Source organism: Vicia villosa, linkage group LG7, assembly GCF_029867415.1.
Source record: "Vicia villosa cultivar HV-30 ecotype Madison, WI linkage group LG7, Vvil1.0, whole genome shotgun sequence".
Lineage (NCBI taxonomy): Eukaryota > Viridiplantae > Streptophyta > Magnoliopsida > Fabales > Fabaceae > Vicia > Vicia villosa.
The window spans coordinates 11,106,896-11,128,734 of NC_081186.1; the positions used below are offsets into that span (position 1 = coordinate 11,106,896).

The 21,839-nt window shown below is 36.8% G+C and overlaps 1 protein-coding gene across 1 annotated transcript; it reads right to left on the reverse strand.

Moving 5' to 3' along the window:
- Positions 1–705: 705 nt before the first annotated feature.
- On the reverse strand, positions 706–5,986 carry LOC131618659 (zinc finger BED domain-containing protein RICESLEEPER 2-like). Its single transcript, XM_058889836.1, has 5 exons — positions 5,901–5,986; positions 3,889–3,983; positions 1,689–3,382; positions 1,292–1,601; positions 706–833 (listed from the first exon to the last, which is right to left on the reverse strand). The coding sequence occupies exons 1-5, from the start codon at positions 5,984–5,986 to the stop codon at positions 706–708; spliced, it is 2,313 nt and encodes a 770-aa protein (XP_058745819.1).
- Positions 5,987–21,839: the final 15,853 nt, after the last annotated feature.

Genomic DNA, 21,839 nt, shown 5'->3' on the forward strand with positions numbered 1-21,839 from the left:
TTGCTTTAGGTGTCCTCGGAATCGAGGGACTTGACTATTTTTAGGCAACACAGTTAAGGCAGCAAAGCGGCAATTAATAGGCAACAGGCAACAGGAGAGGTTACCCTAAAGGTGTGTGGGTGCAACAATCAAGTGATTCAATTCATATAGTTATCTTTTAATTAGTGATCTAATTTGGTTCAAGGCTTGCACTCCCTAAGATTACTAACCACAACAGAAGAAATAAAAGCAGAATGAAAATCCTACGCTATTACAATAAACACCTGCGGGTAGAGCTGTCAATATGGGCTACCCGACCCTAAACGGGCCGGCCCATGCGGGCCTCGGGCTTTTCAGGGCCGGGCCTAAAATACCCATATTCAAATGGGCTCTTATTTTACTACCCAGGCCCAGCCCTGGATGGGCTGCGGGCTACCCGGGCCCAGGCCCTAAACGGGCCCATTTAAAAAAAATCTTTTTTTTTTTTAATTTTGTATATATATATATATTAGAATTTCTAAATAACCCATATAGGTTAACAATTAAAATATAAAACAACACATTGACTTAATTCAAATAGTATCCAAAATACATCATAAATTATCAAATGTATGTAGAACCCAAAATTAAATAATTTGTTCCAACAAGTTGTAAGTTTTAAATATTCAAGATAACAAAATATTCATGATAACACAACATATTCATGATAACACAAAATAACTTTGTTCAAATTTTGACTCGACTCGCAATGTCACTTGAGTTTTCTTCAACGGCATTTGAATGCTCAAATGTGTTGGATGCTTGTCCACTTCCAAATTCAACATCTTGAATAACATTAATGTCATTATCAAATTCTACAAAACAATAAAAGAATTTGTTAAACAAAATCAACAAGACGTTTCATGATTTCCTTTCTTAAAAGGAGTGAATGGTGTTGGAGGAGGACATAATATATAGCAATATAATGTTTATATTTTCAAGCTATATTAATTATTTATTATGAACATATATATTAGGAGGACCTTTAATGATACATGTTTGTTAGTTTTACTATGCATTACCGATTAGTACTGTTAGTGATAACCTCCAGAAGGTTAGTAATTCATGTTTGTTAGAATTGTTCCTACTACATGAGATTTTAGAAAAGAAAAAGTTATAACCTCCAACAAAAGAACACTATTTACATATCCTAAAATATTAATTTCTTTAGATATATCTTAAATATTAATTTCTCTATTTATATCCTAACATATACGAACAAAAGAACACTAAATATATCCTAACAATATAGAGACAAAGTTAACAAGTTTACCTTCAAAACCATGTAACCAACTTCGTGTGCACATGAGAGCTTGAACGGATTCCTCTTTCATTGAACTTCTATACTTGTTTAAAACTCGAGAGCCAATACTAAAAGCGGATTCAGAAGCCACTGTAGTTATTGGAATGCTCAATATATCACAAGCCATTCTTGCTAGATTGGGACATCTACGACTCTTTTCTCTCCAATAAGCCAAGATATCAAAACCAACCGATGGAGGCAACCTTTGTTCATCTAAATAAGCATCAAGTTCAGATTTTCCAGTATTGTTACTTGCTTGACTCTCATGCTCTTCAAATTCCTACAAATTAAACATATAAAATTGATAAAAATTTAAATTTTAAAATTATCCCAATCAAAAGAAATAATAATAATAGTTTACACTTACTTCACAAATATATAACGAGGATGCCAAAGAATCCTTTACTCCTCCAAAAGTAGGTACCACTTGTGAAAAGCTATGATTAGGAGAATTCCCGTGTTTGACATATTCCGCATAAAGCTCGTACAACTCACCTTTAATCTTTTTGCACTTGGCTACACTAGTGTTCTCATCAATTTTTGTATATGCAAAATTCAAAAAGTTGAATTTTTTTGTTGGATCAAGAATAACACCAAAAGCCAAGATAATATTATACTCACTCCAATACTTGTCAAACTTTTCCCTCATTTTTTTAGCCATGTCTTGAATCAAAGAATCTTTACTTATCAAATAGGAATTCAAAAGACACTCAATCTTCCATATTTCCCCAAAGTACAAATTAGAAGTAGGATAAGAAGAACCGGAGATCAAGTTAGTAATGTTGTAGAATGGCTTCAAAAGATCACACATTATTTCGGATCTTGCCCACTCTTCACTTGAAGGACAACACTTGAAATTTGAATCTCGCAAACTCAAGCTATAAAAGGCACGACGATAATTGATCGCACTATTGAACATTATAAAAGTGGAGTTCCATCTAGTAACACAATCCGATCTTAATCCAATTGTAGTATCAATCTCACCAACATTACTAACACATTCATGAAATTGTAGTGTTCTACTTTCGGTTACCTTTACATAAGCCACACTTTGTCTAATTTTATGCAATGCATCACCAACTACCTTCAATCCATCTTGAACAATGAGATTCAAAATATGCGCGCAACAACGAATATGAAAGAACTTTCCCTTAAATAACAAGCTATTTGATAATTCTAAGTGTTCTTTCAAGAATCTTTGCATGCTATCATTTGCAAAGGCATTGTCCAAAGGGATGGAAAAAACTTTCTTCTCTATACCCCAATCACTTAACATTTCCAACACCTTCAAGGCTAATTCTCGACCGGTATGTGGAGGTGTCATGTGATCAAATGCTAAAATCTTATTTTGCAACTTCCAATTCCCATCAATATAATGAGCAGTTAAAGAAATATAACCCTCATTAGTGCATGCAGTCCAACAATCAGAAGTCAAACAAACTCTCCCTTTAATTTGAGTCAATTGTAACTTAAGCTTTTGTTTCTCTTCCTCATAACATTTCATAAGATCGCGTGACACAGTATTTCTAGTAACAAAGGTACAATCATCATTCAACCATTTTTGATATTTCCTAAAAACACTATACTCAACAAAGTTAAAAGGTAGATTGTGTGTAATTATCATTTCAACCAAGATATCACGATTAACCTTAGGATCAAACTTTTTCTTTCTCAATCTTCCTTCAGCATCAAGTATCATATCACCCACATCATGAAATTTTGGAATAAGCCTACAACTGTTAACATGACGAGTCAAATGAGAAGTTCCATTAGTAGCAGCACAACTCAAGAATCTTCCACAACCCTTACATTTACATTTCTCTTTACCATCCACAACCCCAACCTTTAAAAAATGTTTCCACACTTCAGACGTAAAGGCCTTTTGTTTTTTGGTAGTTGGTTCGGAAGACTCTTCTTGGTTAATCTCAATGTCATCAAGGTCAATTACATTAGACGGAGAAAATAATGGTACAGGTGGAGTTGCCTTAACTTGCCTAGCATTAACCTCACTATCACTATTAATTTCCATGATTATATTATAGTAGACACAAACTATAATCCCTACATGTAAATCAACACATTAACAACAACAAGCATCAGTTTCAGATCAATACAAAAACATTTCTAACAACATTCAGATTAACATAATAACAACATCAAACTACTTTCAATAACATTATTAAATCAACACAAACTACTTTCATGAACATTATTAAACCTCGTATCATTTTAATAACATTACTAAATCACGTATCATTTTAATAACATTATTAAATTACTTATCATTTCAATAAATAGATTCAAATCAACACAACCTACTTTCAATAACATTAGTAAATCACTTATCATTTCAATAACATTATTACTAACATTCATGAACATTTCCATACCATTATTACTAACATTAATGAAATTTTCACTAACATTTCACTAACATAACCACTAACAGCATATTACTGTTAACATATTTCATACTCACGGTTCACAATCATTTCACTAACTTGGAACATAATTTTACTAACATTTCAAGAACATAATTTTTAAAGTATCACTATTATCTCACAAACATACTCCATATTCACATTTCACTATCAGTTCTTCCATATTCACGAAATCAATTTCATAATCAGTTAAATTAAAGTTCACAACCACTTTCACTAACCTGGAACAAGATAGAGGTGTTAGCTTTAGTACACAGATCCAGCCGGCAGCCACTTCCTCTCGTGAAAGACGTTACAGGTCTAGCCGGCAGCCGCTTCCTCTCACGATAGTGAAACTGTGAGAGAGGTATTAGGTTTTGATTAAGTGATAATAACGTGATAGTGGGCTGTGGGCTATTTTGTTTGAGTGATACCTAATTGCAATTGGGCGCTGATATTAACTTGGGCAGGAAATCTTGGCCCAATTGAACTTTTTTCTTTTGTTTTTTTTATGGGTTAGAAATTATAATTATATTTTAAAAAAAATCGGGCCGGCGGGCTACCCATAGCCCATACGGGCTGGCCCATATTTTTTAGGGCTTTTTCGGGCCGGGCTAAAAAAGGCCTGGAAGTAAATGGGCTCAAAAAATAAGGCCCAAGCCCTAACTTTTTTCGGGCCTGATGGGCCGGCCCATGGGCTTCGGCCCATTTTGACAGCTCTACCTGCGGGGATGGGGGAATTATAACAAAAAATAAGAAGGAACAATAATTAATAAAAAAATCTTGAATATCCTGATCTTCCTCGAATCCTTGATCAATCCTCGAACCCTTGATCAACTCTGAAAGTTAAAAGGCAAACAGATAAGAGTAAGTGTAAGAGGGGTTCATTAACAGTAGAAGTAAACCCTAACTTTATTTATAAGACAAAAATTAAAAGTAAAATTATATTTAAATAAAAAAGGATTAGAACTTAGCTTTTTTATCTAAGGGCGCGTGGCTGGAGAAATAGATAGAAATAGAGGTAATCTTGAAAATTTGCGCAAAGAAGAGAAGAGGTTAGTGTATGAGTGATCTACAAACCTTAATTTATTAAAAATCTATAAACCCTAGAAAGGTTCTACAAACCTTAATTTATTAAAAATCTATAAACCCTAGAAAGGTTCTACAAACCCTACCCCGTTAGGTTCATTCAAGAAAACTTATTATGACCTACAGGGTGGCTGAAAGATGCGTTAATGGATAACACCTACCATTGACAGTGATTAGTTATCATGTTAAAATCAGGGTTTAAAGCATTAGAATAACTAATTTAATAAAAGACTAATTATAAACCTAACCCTAATTAATTAAAATTATCAACTTAAATTAAATTAATTAAAATTATTTGTATATAAAAAAAGGTTTGAAATTCAAAAAAACTAATTAAAATAATTTTTATAACAAAAACTAAACAAAAGGAATAAATAAAAAAGGTTTATGTACTAAATAAATAAATAAAAATTTAAGGGGACTTAGCTTCCGATCAGGTGTCCCAAGCTTCTGGAGTTTCATGGTGGACTGCTGCCATTTGGTCCTTCAGATTTACTTTGGTGGAAATCCAAGGGCGTGGATCTGGGGGAGTATGGTGAGCGCGCGTGGAGGGGGTATCACCGAATTTGCCACAAGCCACTATGTAAAAATACATTTTGCACGACCTAGGAATCGAACCGAGGTCTGAAGTGTGAATAATTCCCTCTATTGCCAATTGCGCTGAGATTGTCACTTGTTAAATATATATCAAAAAGTAAATAAATAGGAAAACATATCCGGATTTGTGGAAGTCAAGAGAGTGAGTCAACCGGGGCCCATTGTTACGCGTGATGCCCAATAAGAATCGAGAGAGAATTTCATTAGTTTGACTGGCCAATTGCATTCCCCCACGCGTGGAGAGAGGAGTAACGGATCTGCACAAGAAAGCGCGCGTTCCCCTCTTTTGAATTCAACCAGCCGGATGACGCCACCTAAGCGTCTTCTTCCTCTTCCAGCCCTGCAAATAAACCAGCTGCGAAACTACCAGGAATTTGCTACGATTTGTTTTCGTAGCCGTAAGTTCCAAAATTTAAACCTGTGAATCGTGAGTTAAACGAACGTAAAAAGAGCCCAGATCCACTAAACAGGACCTTGCGAATTCAATGGCGGTGGTAGTTTTGACTGAGAGTCCCTGAATCGTGCAAACCGAACCAAGAACTTCTCTTGCCCTAGCCATGGTGTATGTCACTCCACGCGTCTAAGCTTTGTTCTAGTGGTTCATTACTTCTCTAAACATCATTATAAACTCAACCATATAATCGAAACACATTAAAACATGATAATATGAGAGATACGAAATCTTGAATTATGCATGAATATGTCAACCGTGGTATGTGAATTCTAAGCAACTTCATAGGCTATGAATCATGTATACTTATTGTACCATACCTTAGGAATGGATTGAGGTGATTGGAATGACTTGAAAGGGGCTGCAATGAGAGATGCAACTTCCACCTATTCTTGGATATTCTCTCTATTGGAAACCCTAGTTTTCTTGTGTTTTTTCGTCCTCCTGGCTTGCTGAATGATTAGGTTTATATATAAGAGTGTATTAGGGTTTTTGAATGGGCTTGGATTGAGACTTCTTGATGACTTGGAATTTTGAAGAAATCATGATATAAATCTTTCTATTTTTAGGTGATTTTATCCATGGGAAAGCTATCATGTTTTTTGAACACTCTTGTGATGTTATTTGGGCCTCTCAATGATTAAAACTAAAGCCTCATAATTTATTTCACTATTTTATGATTTTTTATTTATTTATTTTATCATTTAAATGAATAAAATCCAAATAAATCAAATAAATATCATAAAAACTTGGGAATGAATCTATGGGCTTCTATTTATGTATCAACCATGTTTAAAGTCCAAAACTTGGGTCCATTAACTTAAAAGTATAAAAATCACCAACTAGGGTTTCAAGCATTTTCCAATTTTTAACCAGCTTTAGCAATGCGTATCTCCCTCATTTTTAATCATATGAAGGTGTTATCATACTTTTTAGAAATCTCAAAGAGTCCTTTAAACACTCCTTTTAGTTTCGTCTTCATTGAAGTTTCCATGTTCACGTACACTTCTTTGCAAAAAGATGACTTTTTGCAATCTTCTAGAAGGACCTGTAATATTTTGGCTTATATATTCCAAATGAAGCATTTTTGGACTTGGCATGTGAGAGACAAAGTTGTAGAGAATCAAATTTCCTTCAAGATGAGCTTTGAATGGAAAATTTCTGATGTTCCATGTAGGAGTTATGGCTGGTCAAAGTTCAGTTGACTTTCTCCTATGAAACCCTAATTTAGAAACTTTTGGAATTGTTGATTTCTGATCTTTCCTTGATGAACCATGATCAATCCTTGATCAAATGGTGAATCATACTTCAAAATGAGGATGTTGACAAAAAACCGGAAATTTTGACTGTACTTTGACCACAGTTGCCTTTTAGATCAACCAGTCGATTATCAGTCATTTGGGCCATTGAGTGAGCAATCTTTTGAATCGGGATTTGAAACTTGGCATGAGGAAAATTTGACTAATATGAGAGGCCATGTAGTCCTCTTGAGGTGTCAGAAGTTCAGGTTCCTTGATTAAATTAGAAACCCTAATTCAGAGGTTGTTGTTTAGGAGAGAGACTGCATGCTTCTTTCTTGTGCGTTTTTGAGAATTTGAAAGTCAGATGGATTGAAATATGAATGAATATGTTGGGCAAATTTTGGGGTATGACAATGATGATGATGGAATTGTGATTGAATAATGTTAATGTATATGAACATACTTGATGATGATGATGGAATTGTGATTGAATGATGTTAATGTATATGAATATACTTGATGATGATGATGTTGATGGTATAAGTATGTTGTATATGTTGCATTCATTCATGTTCATTGATGATACTGTATCCATGAGAGTGTGTTGGATCAATGAAGGGCATGATTCCCATTGTGCGGAATCTGTGCTGGCAGGGCCGTATCTTGATGATGTTGGATCGGTCATGGGTTATTCCCATTTGATGATGTTGGTACCACATGCATAGTGTCAGTTCATACATATGCATAATTTATAAGATGATTGGATGTATTCCAGTGTTGTAAATGTTGATGACGTGTTGATTGTTGTTTGACTTGTTTTGAATGTCTGTTTATGAAACAATTGGGTGAATGATGCAACTGTGATGTGTTATTGATTTATAACCTTATAACATTTGTTAATTATGATGAGACTCACCCTTACATGTTGTCATTTTCAAATTGAGGATAGCGGCTGTTCGACTCGGTGAGGATTAGCTCATGAGTCAGTGTTTTAGTTAGTGTCAGGTGTCATGCTCTGGTAGTTGTAACACTAGGGACGCGATTGTTTGGAGTTTATGATTATGACTCTAGTTATGTTTTGATGTTTGAAGGATAAGTTTTAAAGATGTTAAACTTAGTCCGTTTGATTAAATTTCCGCTGTGTTAACATGAAACGTTTTAATTTATGATGATTACCTCAGTGGATGCACGACATGACTGAATGATGTTTATTTATTATGAATTGTGGCACCCTTATTTCATATACTCTGAATATTCGTTTAAACTGCCGCGGGGTTAGTAAGGGGTGTTACAATAGTGATATCAGAGCATAGTCGGTCGTTATGACCAGAGTCTTAGTGTCAGTTTTGTTTTCCTGTGTATGCGACTAGTAAGAGTTAACTGTCGATACTTCTATTTTGATTAAATTGGTTGTGATTTAAGCAGAACAATGGCTGGAAGAGGAGGAAGAAACGATGATGCTATCGTTGAGGCTCTGGGCATGACTGCTGGTGTGCTGGGAGGAAATGCCAATGGAGCTGCGATTGGTGCTGACAGGCAGCTAACAGTTTTCAGAGAAACAATCCTCCATTGTTCAAGGGCACGCATGATCCTGAAGGTGCTCAGAAGTGGCTTAAGGAGATCGAGAGAATCTTCAGAGTCATCGATTTTGCTGAAGATCTGAAGGTGAGATATGGTACTCACATGTTGTCTGAAGAAGCTGACAACTGGTGGATGACTACCAGGACTGAACTAGAAGCTGATGGTGTGGCTATTTCTTGGGCCGTGTTCAAGAGGAAATTTTTGAGAAGGTACTTTCCTGAAGACGTAAGAGGTCGAAAGGAAATTGAATTTTTGGAACTAGTTCAAGGGAGCATGACAGTACCAGGGTATGCTTCGAAGTTCGTTGAGTTGGCAAAGTACTACATTCACTACAACAATGATGAAGCTAGTGAATTCTCGAAATGCGTCAAGTTCAAGAACGGTCTCCGTGATGAGATTAAGTAGGGTATCAGATATCAGAGGATCCGGAGATTTGTATACTTGGTGGACTATAGTAGGATCTTCGAGGAAGATAATCTCAAGCTGAAGTCATCTCACTCTCGCGAGTTAGTTGACAGAAAAGGGAAGAAGCCTATGGATAAGGGTAAGCCATATGGTAGAGGTAATCCAAAGACTGGTGGTTGGGAGAAGCCTAGTGGGGGAGACTCCAGTGATTTTGTCAGGTGCTATAACTGTGGTGAGGTCGGGCACCGTAGGAATGAGTGCAAGCTGAACCAGAAGAAGTGCTTCAAGTGTGAAGAAGTGGGTCATGTTGCCGCTGATTGTAAGAAAAAGATTGTGACTTGTTACAATTGTGGTGAAGAGGGTCACATTAGCCCACAGTGTCCTAAACCGAAGAAGAACCAAGCTGGAGGAAAGGTTTTTGCTTTGTCTGGATCAGAGATCACTCCGAAGGATCGACTAATTAAAGGTACATGTTTTATTCATGGCACACCTTTAGTTACGATTATTGATACTGGAGCAACTCATTCTTTTATTTCTTTGGATTGTGCTAATAGGTTGAATTTGGAAATATATGAAATAAATGGAAGTATGGTTATTGATACTCCAGTGTCGAGTTCAGTAACTACTTCGTCTGCATGCTTGAATTGTCCCGTTGACATTTTTGGTAGAGAATTCGGGATGGACTTAGTGTGCCTTCCGTTGAAACAACTCGATGTAATCCTGGGGATGAATTGGTTAGAATTTAACCATGTTCACATCAACTGTTTTTCGAAGACAGTAATCTTTCCCGAAGGAGTTAGTTCTAGTGATCTAGAGATGACAGCTAGACAGGTGGATGAAGCTATCAAGAACGGTGCAGCGGTGTTTATGTTGTTTCAATTGGAGAATTCGGAGGAAAGAGTGGTGAGTAGCGAACTACCCGTGGTATGTGATTTTCCAGAAGTTTTTCCAGGAGAAGTGAATGAATTACCACCAGAAAGAGAAGTAGAGTTTTCCATTGAATTGATTCCGGGAACTAGTCCAGTATCGATGGCACCGTATCGTATGTTGCCATCTGAGTTGAGTGAACTGAAGAACCAGTTGGAAGAATTACTTGAGAAGAAATTCATCCGTCCTAGTGTTTCTCCGTGGGGTGCACCTGTGTTGCTAGTGAAGAAGAAAGAGGGTTCAATAAGGTTGTGTGTGGATTACAGGCAATTGAACAAGGTTACTATCAAGAATCGGTATCCCTTGCCGAGAATTGATGACTTGATGGATCAACTGGTTGGAGCATGTGTATTTAGTAAGATTGATCTGAGGTATGGGTATCACCAGATTCGTGTGAAAGACGATGATATTCAGAAGACTACTTTCAGAACAAGGTATGGGCATTATGAGTATTTGGTAATGCCGTTTGGGGTTACTAATGCACCTAGTGTATTTATGGAGTATATGAATAAGGTATTTCATCCTTATCTCGATAAGTTCGTGGTGGTGTTTATAGATGATATCCTAATATATTCTAAGAGCGAGGAAGAACATGCGGAACATCTCAGAACTGTGTTGGAGTTGTTAAAAGAGAAGCAGCTTTTTGCCAAACTGTCGAAGTGTGAATTTTGGTTAGAAGAGGTCAGTTTTCTTGGACATGTGATTTCCAAGAATGGTATTGCTGTCGATCCTACCAAGATAATGGTTGTATCTCAGTGGGAAGCTCCGAAGTCAGTTTCCGAAATCCGTAGTTTTCTTGGTCTTGCAGGTTATTACTGGAAGTTCATTGAAGGACTTTCAAAGTTAGCATTGCCGTTGACTAAATTGACTAGGAAGGGTCAGGCTTTTATTTGGGATGTAAAATGTGAGGAAGGATTCCAAGAGCTGAAGAAGAGGTTGACTAGTGCTCCTATTTTTATTTTGCCGAATCCGACAGAATCATTTGTGGTTTATTGTGATGCTTCGTTGATGGGTTTAGGTTGTGTGCTGATGCATAATCAACAAGTGGTCGCTTATGCGTCAAGACAACTCAAAGTGCATGAAAGGAATTATCTGACTCATGATTTAGAGTTGACAGCGGTAGTTTTTGTTTTGAAGTTGTGGCGACATTATTTGTATGGTTCGAGGTTTGAGGTGTTTAGTGATCATAAGAGTCTGAAGTATCTTTTTGACCAGAAAGAACTGAATATGAGGCAGAGAAGATGGTTGGAATTCCTTAAATATTATGATTTTAGTTTGAATTACCATCCGGGTAAGGCAATCGTTGTTGCTGATGCTTTAAGTAGGAAGACTTTGCATATGGTCATACTAATGGTGAAGGAATTGGATTTGATCGAACAATTTAGAGACTTGAGTTTGGTATGTGGAGGTACTCCTACTAGTGTTAAGTTGGGTATGCTGAAGCTGACCAGTGGTATTATTGAAGAGATCATAGAAGGTCAGAAGGCTGATGTCGAATTAGTCGACAAGTTGACTTTGATTAACCAAGACAAGGGCGGTGAATTCAGAGTTGACGAGAATGGGTTACTGAGGTTTGGTGACAGAGTTTGTGTTCCTGATGTTGCTGAACTTCGAAGAAGTATTTTAGAAGAAGGACACCGTAGTGGATTAAGTATTCATCCTGGTGCTACCAAGATGTATCATGATTTGAGAAAGCTGTTTTGGTGGCCTGGAATGAAGAAAGAAATTGCTGAGTTTGTGTATTCTTGTTTGAAGTGTCAGAAGTCAAAGGTTGAACATCAGAAGCCATCTGGAGTTATGCAACCGATGTTTATTCCTGAGTGGAAATGGGATAGCATATCGATGGATTTTGTTTCGGGTCTGCCGAGAACTGTTAAGAATTGTGAAGCTATCTGGGTCGTGGTGGGCAGGTTGACGAAGTCTGCACATTTTATACCGGTAAGAATGGATTATCCGATGGAAAAGCTGGCTCAACAATATATTGAGAAGATAGTCAGTCTACATGGTATTCCTTCGAGTATCGTGTCAGACAGAGATCCGAGATTTACATCTAAGTTCTGGGAAGGTTTGCAGAAGGCTTTGGGTACTAAGCTGAGATTGAGTTCTGCTTATCATCCACAGGCGGATGGACAGACTGAGAGGACAATTCAGTCGTTAGAAGATTTGTTACGTGCTTGTGTATTAGAAAAAGGAGGTGCTTGGGATAGTTATCTGCCTTTGGTTGAATTTACTTACAACAACAGTTTTCATTCGAGTATAGGTATGGCTCCGTTTGAGGCATTGTATGGTAGGAGATGTATAACTCCATTGTGTTGGTACGAAGCTGGTGAGAGTGCTATGATTGGACCAGAAATTGTACAACAGACTACGGAGAAGATTAAGATGATTCAAGAGAAGATGAAAGCTTCTTAGAGTCGTCAGAAGAGTTATTATGATAAAAGAAGGAAGACACTTGAATTTCAAGAGGGAGATCATGTGTTTATGAAGGTTACTCCTATGACGGGTATTGGTCGAGCTTTGAAGTCAAAGAAGTTGACTCCGCGTTTTATTGGACCATTCCAAATTTGTGAAAGAGTGGGGGAAGTGGCATATCGTATTGCTTTACCGCCGATGCTTGCCAACTTGCATGATGTATTTCATGTGTCTCAATTGAGTAAATACATTTCGGATTCGTCCCACGTGATCCAAGTGGATGATGTGCAGGTTAAAGACAACTTAACGGTTGAAACCCTAAGTCAAATGAAAGATTCCTATCCGGAACTCTTTGCTTAAGGTATGTTTTCGAGGACGAAAACTCTTTTAGTGGGGGAGAGTTGTAACATCCGTAATTTTCCTTGATTAAATTTAATTGGGATTTAAATTATTTTATTGGAATTATTTGGCATTTCTCTAAAAATTATGGAAAAATAATAGAGTTGGGCCGAGGTAGTGTTAGTAAAAGGAGGGGTGTTAGTCACAAGGCCTTTTTACTAAATTATATTGTTTTTCATAAAAGAAGGAAAAAGAGAAAATTAGAGAAAGAACGTGAAACGAGCAAAAGAGGAGAAGAGAGGAAGAACGTGAAAGTGCAGAAGCAGAGAAAGGGGAAGAGTTCAAGAATTTGGCTAAGGTAAGGGGGGACTTATCCGATTATCATCTATTATCGGGTTAGGGGTTGATAATACTGAATAGATGTAGAATTCGGGTCGATTGAGTCATATGATAGGTTTAGGGATTGAGTCAAATTGTATGATGCATGATCTCTATGTTTGAATCCATGATGTCTGTGTTGTTATGGTCTCAATTGATGCGTAATTGGTGTATTATGAGGTGTATCTTGTGTTGTTTGTGCATTCCATTTCCCTAGGTTCGTACTGGTATGAATTGGGTGAGTTTGGAATGTGTAGAATGTTGTTTTCTGCAGGTTGGGGTTTCTGAAATTACCGGTTCGCACCGCGTACATAGGTTGCGCCGCGAACAGATGGGAAGAATGCCAGGAAGTTGTGATACGCACAGGTCGCGCCGCGTACACGTGTTGGCGCCGCGAAGGCGTAACTTTTTCTCGCTTCGCGCCGCGTGCAGATGTTTGCGCCGCGAATAGCTTGGCAGAGAGCCAAGGATTTCTGGGACACTCAGTTCGCGCCGCGAACCAAGATGGCGCCGCGTGCTGTTGATGTTTGTGATATTTTAAAAGTTCAAAGATGCATAACTTTTTAACTGTTGGTCCGTTTGATGTGCCGTTTCGAGCTAAATGAACCTTATAGAATAATCTATATGATGATGATTGATTGGTTGTAGAATGATGAGAATACATGTATACTATTCCTTATTGATGATGATGATTGGTGTAAATACGTATATGTTTTCTATATGATGATGATGATGGAATTGTGATTGAATGATGTTAATATATATGAACATACTTGATGATGATGATGGAATTGTGATTGAATGATGTTAATGTATATGAACATACTTGATGATGATGATGATGTTGATGGTATAAGTATGTTGTATATGTTGCATTCATTCATGTTCATTGATGATACTGTATCCATGAGGGTGTGTTGGATCAATGAAGGACATGATTCCCATTGTGCGGAATGTGTGCTGGCAGGGCCGTATCTTGATGATGTTGGACCGGTCATGGGTTATTCCCATTTGATGATGTTGGTACCACATGCATAGTGTCAGTTCATACATATGCATAATTTATAACATGATTGGATGTATTCCAGTGTTGTAAATGTTGATGACGTGTTGATTATTGTTTGACTTGTTTTGAATGTCTGTTTATGAAACAATTGGGTGAATGATGCAACTGTGATGTGTTATTGCTTTATAACCTTATAGCATTTGTTAATTATGATGAGACTCACCCTTACATGTTATCATTTTCAGATTGAGGATAGCGGTTGTTCGACTCGGTGAGGATTAGCTTATGAGTCAGTGTTTTAGTTAGTGTCAGGTGTCATGCTCTGGTAGTTGTAACACTGGGGACGCGATTGTTTGGAGTTTATGATTATGACTCTAGTTATGTTTTGATGTTTGAAGGATAAGTTTTAAAGATGTTAAACTTAGTCCGTTTGATTAAATTTCCGCTGTGTTAACATGAAACATTTTAATTTATGATGATTACCTCAGTGGATGCATGACATGACTGAATGATGTTTATTTATTATGAATTGTGACACCCTTATTTCATGTACTCTGAATATTTGTTTAAATTGCCGCGGGGTTAGTAAGGGGTGTTACAATAGTGGTATCAGAGCATAGTCGGTCGTTATGACCAGAGTTAGTGTCAGTTTTGTTTTCCTGTGTATGCGACTAGTAAGAGTTAACTGTCGATACTTCTGTTTTGATTAAATTGGTTGTGATTTAAGCAGAACAATGGCTGGAAGAGGAGGAGGAAACGATGATGCTATCGCTGAGGCTCTGGGCATGATTGCTGGTGTGCTGGGAGGAAATGCCAATGGAGCTACGATTGGTGCTGACAGGCAGCTGAACAGTTTTCAGAGAAACAATCCTCCATTGTTCAAGGGCACGCATGATCCTGAAGGTTCTCAGAAGTGGCTTAAGGAGATCGAGAGAATCTTTAGAGTCATCGATTCTGCTGAAGATCTGAAGGTGAGATATGGTACTCAGATGTTGTCTGAAGAAGCTGACAACTGGTGGATGACTACCAGGACTGAACTAGAAGCTGATGGTGTGGCTATTTCTTGGGCTGTGTTCAAGAGGGAATTTTTGAGAAGGTACTTTCCTGAAGACGTAAGAGGTCGAAAGGAAATTGAATTTTTGGAACTAGTTCAAGGGAGCATGACAGTACCAGAGTATGCTTCGAAGTTCGTTGAGTTGGCAAAGTACTACATTCACTACAACAATGATGAAGCTAGTGAATTCTCGAAATGCGTCAAGTTCAAGAACGGTCTCCGTGATGAGATTAAGCAGGGTATCCTTGGCCTTTTGCAATGTGGGGTATTGATATGATTGGAGAAATCAAACCTACTGCCTCCAACGGACATCGCTTTATCCTGGTCGCTATTGACTACTTCACAAAGTGGGTAGCGGCAGCTTCGTTTGCTTCAGTTACCAAGAACGTTGTGGCCCGGTTTATCAAGCGCAATCTCATTTTTCGGTATGGCATCTTTGAAAGGATCATCACAGACAATGGCACAAATTTAAACAACAAAATGATTACTGAACTTTGCACGCAGTTCCAGATCAAACATCATAATTCCTCTCCATATCGACCAAAGATGAATGGCGCGGTAGAAGCTGCCAACAAGAACATCAAGAAGATCACCCAAAAGATGAAAGTAACCTACAAAGATTGGCATGAGATGTTACCTTTTGCTCTTCATGGTTATCGCACATCAGCGCATACTTCAACAGGGGCAACTCCATTCTCCTTAGTCTATAGTATGGAGGCAGTTCTTCCAATTGAAATTCAGATTCCTTCCCTAAGGATTATGAAAGAAGCTGATCTAGACGAAGACGATTGGATTCAGACCCGGTTGGACCAGATAAACTTGATTGATGAGAAGAGGCTCGCAGCTATTTGTCATGGTCAGTTGTACCAAAAGCGTATGATCAAAGTCTTCAACAAGAAAGTCAAAAGTCAGGCATATCAAACCGGTGATTTGGTTATCAAACGCATCATTTTACCACAAGGTGATCCCAGAGGCAAGTGGACTCCCACTTATGAGGGACCATTTGTAATCAAGAAGATATTCTCCGACGGAGCAATGTTGCTTACCACTATGGATGGCGAAGATTTCCCACACCCTGTAAATGCGGACATAGTCAAAAAGTACTTCGCTTAAAGAAAAGCTCGCTAAGTTGAAAACCTGAAAGGGCGACTTAGGCAAAAATGAGCGTCTCGGTGGATTAAAAATCTGAAAGGGCGATCCAGGCAAAAGTTAGAGACTAAAAAATAAATATCATCCCGGTAGGCTGAAAATCTGAAAAGGCAGTCTAGGCAAAAGTTAGGGAATAAAGCATACGACTATGTCCCGTTTGGCTACCTACTCACCTTCAAGGTTCAACACATCAAAGGCACAAATCAGTCCAATCACTTTCTTCCAACAAGTGAGGGATGAAACTCTCGAAGACAGATTGGCAATAGCAGAGTCGAAACTTGACTGGATTGTTTTCACATAGCTATTTCCCTTTATAAGTACTTTTCAAATTTTTATGAAAATTTCCTACTACTAGGATTTTTGTCTCCTTGTACTAATCCGCCTATTATGGCTCTCTTTCAAAATCAATACAGTTCATGCTCAAAATCAATGTTTTCACTTTTTCTGTTTTGAATACGTAAACGTCCCAATGATAATTCTGAATGAGCATATGAATTTGAATATGATTGATGTTTATAAGAAAAACAGGAATAGCATTCAGGTAATGTCCCAATCATCTGGACATCTTGAAACCAGCATCGGGAGAAGAGTTCCCCAACAGAGATACGTTTCTCGGCAGAATCATCAATGAGATTTTTCTCTCCAATAAAGTGATTCGAGAAACCTTATTCCCCAGCAGGGCTGTTCAAGATCACTATCCCCAGAAGGTGTGATCCTCCGCACCGAGGCTTGGTCAAATAGTGCATCGGAGGATTACACATTTTTCTTATTCCCACTCAAGGTGCATCAAGATCAGAACTTTCAAATTATCCTTCATCCTCGAACGGTAGTCAAATATCCCTCAACAGAACACCCTGGTCCATAAGGAAGTTCCCCAGCTGAGTGTACTCGAACAAGATAGCAAAGATCATCAACAATCACAATGCCTTCGTTTATAAAATAGCAAGCAGGGATTTATTTTCCCAACCAGAAGTTTGATACGCTCTAAATTGCATAAGTCATACATCATACGCATATTCATACGTAGCATATGATGTTTCATGACAAACGCATACATAACATGCACGTTTCTCGTTTAGTTTGAGAATCTCAACATATGCATTACATGCATCATGACATGGCATGTCTCTAACTTGATTTTTAAGGTAGACGAATATTCACAGCAAAGTTATTCTCAATCACATGCAGTGTTCCCCTGGATTCTATTCAGACGAACATTCCTCTCAGATATAATCAAACCAAAGATTCAAACTGAAGAGATCTCTCTTTTCGAATCATCTATCAACTCAAAACAAGCAACACAGACCTAAGTCGATACCTTGGACGGTTCCTTAATAATCTACCTTCAGATCTAAGTCGATACCTTAGACGGTTCCTTAATGATCTACCTTCAGATCTAAGTCGATACCTTAAACGGTTCCTTAAAGCAGTCAATCTTCAAGATCCAAAGCGGATACCTCAGACAGTTCCACAACGATCAACCTTCAAAGATCTAAAGCTGATGCCTCAGACGGTTCCACATAGATCAACTTTCAAAATCTAAAGCGGAAAAACTTTGGACAGTTCCGTAACGATCAACCTCCAAGATTTAAAGCGGTAACCTCGGACAGTTCCGAAACGGTCAACGCAGAGGTTTTCAAATCCTTCATCAAGATATAATCAATGGATTCATTCTGATGAACAAACCATCAACACATTCGCCAGATGGCATCTGAAAACCCATCTCAGGTAATGTTTCGATCTGCCAACAACATTTCTCAGACAACACTCAGTGCAAATTCCAACATCACTTCCGGTGGAGGTAAGTGCAAATTTTCAAGGAATCTAAATATTCAATCATCTTCTACCTTCAGATTCCAATCGGTCTCTTCATGTTTAAGAAGATTGAATAGGGGCAACTGTTATACCCCAAAATTTGCCCGCATTTTTTTCCAGAAAGAAGGCAACAGACTTCAGTATAAAAATTGGGAGTTTCATGAAATCTTGATTTTATTTCATAAATATCCTGATTTTATGAATACTCGGTTTTTTAAATTTTTCTTATACGTTATTTTGGTTCGCTGTTGAATTTATTCTTACACAAAAGCCAAGTACTGTTTACCACTTCACACACGCTGTTTATTTGAGATTTATTTGTAGATAAATAGTACTGACGCAATTGGTACATAATTAAATTTTGCAGGTGCAGAGTCCGGGGATTCAGACTGTACTGGTAACAATTAAATTATTATTAGTTTTTGTTTCCCACTAATTTTTTGTACTATATTATTATTTTCAAAATCTCTTCTATTATTTTCAAAATCTCTTCCTTTCTTTTCAAATCTCTTTCTTTCAAATCAAATCTTAACTTTATTCTATACATCTCTCTTTTCAAACCCTACCATACACTTTCTTTCAAATCCTACTACCACTCAAATTTTCCTTTTTCGTACGGTATCACTTCATTCCCCAACGTCTCTATCCTTCTTTTCACTCTATAAATACCTCTCATTTTTTTTCCATAAATTCTCACAGCAAATTTCACTCATTTCCCAAATTTCTATCTCATAATTATTTTCTCTTCTTCCCCGGCAAAAATGGCAAAGTGGATGGATACGTGTTTTCTTATGGTCATCACTGTCTTGGTGGTGATCATGTCCTTTTTCTGTCTACATAGTCCTGAAAAATGCGGACCTGGGTTGCTTACACTCTCGTTCATCTATATGTTGTTATTTATAGCATGGGTTTTTAATCGTCATTTTTAAAGTTTGTCGTATCTTTCGCTTTCAAATAATGTACCGTTTATTTTATTTGTCGTACTGTTCATTATATTATGTAATATTTGTACTGTCAGTATTAAATATCGTACTATCTATCGTACTGTCGTTCAATTATCAAGATAATATTATGTGTGTTTTCTGTTAGTCAAATATTTATTTTTCTGTGCATTAAATATTTTTCAAGGTTATTATCGGTAATTTCGTTCACGTACGGTATATTTTATTTATTTATTATGTTTTGTGTTTTTCTAAGAACTCATGTAAATAAATTTTCACCATTAACACAACAACAAAAACAAAAAGAAAAAATTAACTTTAACAGTTAAGTTTTCACTTTAACTGTTACGTTAATGCCCGGACAGCCAGTTGACAGTCAAACCCGCTGACAGCACGATTCTCCGTGTTTTGTACCATCAATCAAATCAATCTTTTGCATTTTAAAATTCCAAGATTTTTGTTCTAGAAGTCTTCTGATAATCACATGATCAGCAGAGACTCAGCACTGCATAAAAATCAGGTACGTTTAACTGTCTCCTACACAAACATTCCCTAACTAGGGTTTTTGTTTTTTTCAGGAGAACGAGTTTTTTGAGACCTCAAATGGATTTCATGGACCTCCATATGTCTCAAAGTACCACCATACAAATTTTCAAACTTCAATTCACTCAGACGCACAGTCAGCAGCTCAAACACTCAACAGACGACCAGTTTGACCGAAAAGTCAATAGACAGTAAAAAATGAATTTTTTGTCAACATCCATATTTTGTCAAAAGATTAATCATTTGATCAATGGTTGATCATAATTCATCAAGAAAAGATCAGAAATCAACAAAACCCTAAGTTTCAAAATTAGGGTTTTCTCCTAAAAAGTCAACTGAACTTTGACCGGCCATAACTCTCTCCTCGTTCATTCAAAAAATTCCAACCAAAGCTTGTTTTGAAGGAAATTCAATTATCTTTCAAATTCAATTAATCCCATGGTCATTGGATTCACCATTTGAAAAATATGAGCTCAGACATTACAGGTCATTTTCAAAGTCAACAAAAAGTGGGTTTTTGTCAAAGGCCATAACATCAAGATAACTTCTCCAAATGAAAAAAGGTTTCCAAAGTAGCTTGTAGAGGACATCTTGAGGTTTCTAAAAAGTTCAAGAACTCCTTCATATGATCAAAATTGAGGGATTTATGCCTTGTTGAAGTTGGCTATTTTTTGGGAAAATGCATGAAACCACCATTGATCAAAAATGTTTTTTTCCAAAAGAGGCCAAGTTTTCATGATCCAAACATGATTCTAATTATGCTAAGGGCCTCCCACGACCAACCTAAGGCCCATAACATTTTTAGTTCTTTTTTAGTTTAATTTTATTACATATATAGTTAAATTAAAAAAGAAATGGTGTGAGATAATGATACAATGCTTTGTTCTTAAGCAAAAGCCATCAAAATTGATTCAACTCTGCAGCATAGAAGTACATGGCAGGCCTAGAGCTAGAGGGATGAAGAAATTCAAAGCCATGGCCAAAGAATTCAAAGTTTTTATTATTTAAAAATTCAAAAGTTCAAAAGCAATCAATGCTTGATAGCTTAAGTTTGCAGCACTTCCATGGCCTATAAATGGACTAGAATACTTCAGTAGACACACACACACGAAATCTGAATCAATACTATGCTTGTATCACTCTTGTAACCACTTGAAATCTTGAAAGAACTTTGAAATTTGAATTTTAAGTTCAAGCTCATTTCAATACAAACTAAACACTTAAACACGTTCCCTGACCTCCACTGAATATAACCCAATCATTTACAGCAAGCAAAGCACTCAAAATCATCCACCATAGCTCACAGTTTGCACAAATAAAAACTAACACGAATTCAATCATACATGCATGTTTAGCAAGATGTAAATGCATATTTATGTTTAGATAGGTGCTCTGAACGTTTCTGGAAACTTAATTGGTGTTTGGACACCTATACGAGGAATCACCATTTTAGGGTTCTTGAGTTCAAAATTAGGGATTCACGATTTAGGCAAAATTACAGGTTCTAAGTGGTACCATTGAACTTGTATGAACTAGACAAATCAAACCATGACCTCGCGTCAAATTTCTTTTGTGTCTAACCCCTATTCGTGTTGCACAGGTGTAATAGATTGAAGATTTTACAACTCTCTGCAAAAGAACGGTGTAAAAGATGTGATCTGAGGAAGAAGATGAGACATGGCTTCCCCCCAATGGCCAGAGCGCGCGCGTTTTATTTTTTTTAAAATCTCTGATTCAGTGCTTTGCAGGTTCTATACGTGTCATGCATCCTCGCTTGGTGACCACATGATCAATCCAATCATCTAATCCAACGCCCTTGACTGCCAGTCCATGTCATGGACTTTCCCATCAGCCACACTTGATCATGAGTTTTATATTTTTCATTTTATTTAATTTTCTTTGCAAAATTATTTAAAAATAGTTTTAAAAATCAGAAAAATACACAAAAAATATTTTTAGGTTGATAAATTGCTATATTAATTTTTGACACAAAAATATTTTATTTTTCTTGATAACTAAAATATTTTGTTTAATTAATTAGTATATATTTATATATTTGCTTTTTAATTATTTCAACCTATCAAAAAAAATCAAAAAAAAATATTTTCTTTTTATTTAAATTAAGTTTATATATTATAAACTAATTTTGTACATATTTAGAATATTTTTC

Excerpts from the sequence above, each read along its gene's own strand:
- LOC131618659 (XM_058889836.1), bottom strand. The coding sequence starts at position 5,986 with ATGGCTAGGGCAAGAGAAGTTCTTGGTTCGGTTTGCACGATTCAGGGA. Across the intron at positions 3,984-5,900 it reads ACCGCCATTGAATTCGCAAG|GTTAGTGAAAGTGGTTGTGA; the intron begins GTCCTGTTTAGT and ends ATCTTGTTCCAG. Across the intron at positions 834-1,291 it reads TTGGTTACATGGTTTTGAAG|AATTTGATAATGACATTAAT; the intron begins GTAAACTTGTTA and ends ATTGTTTTGTAG.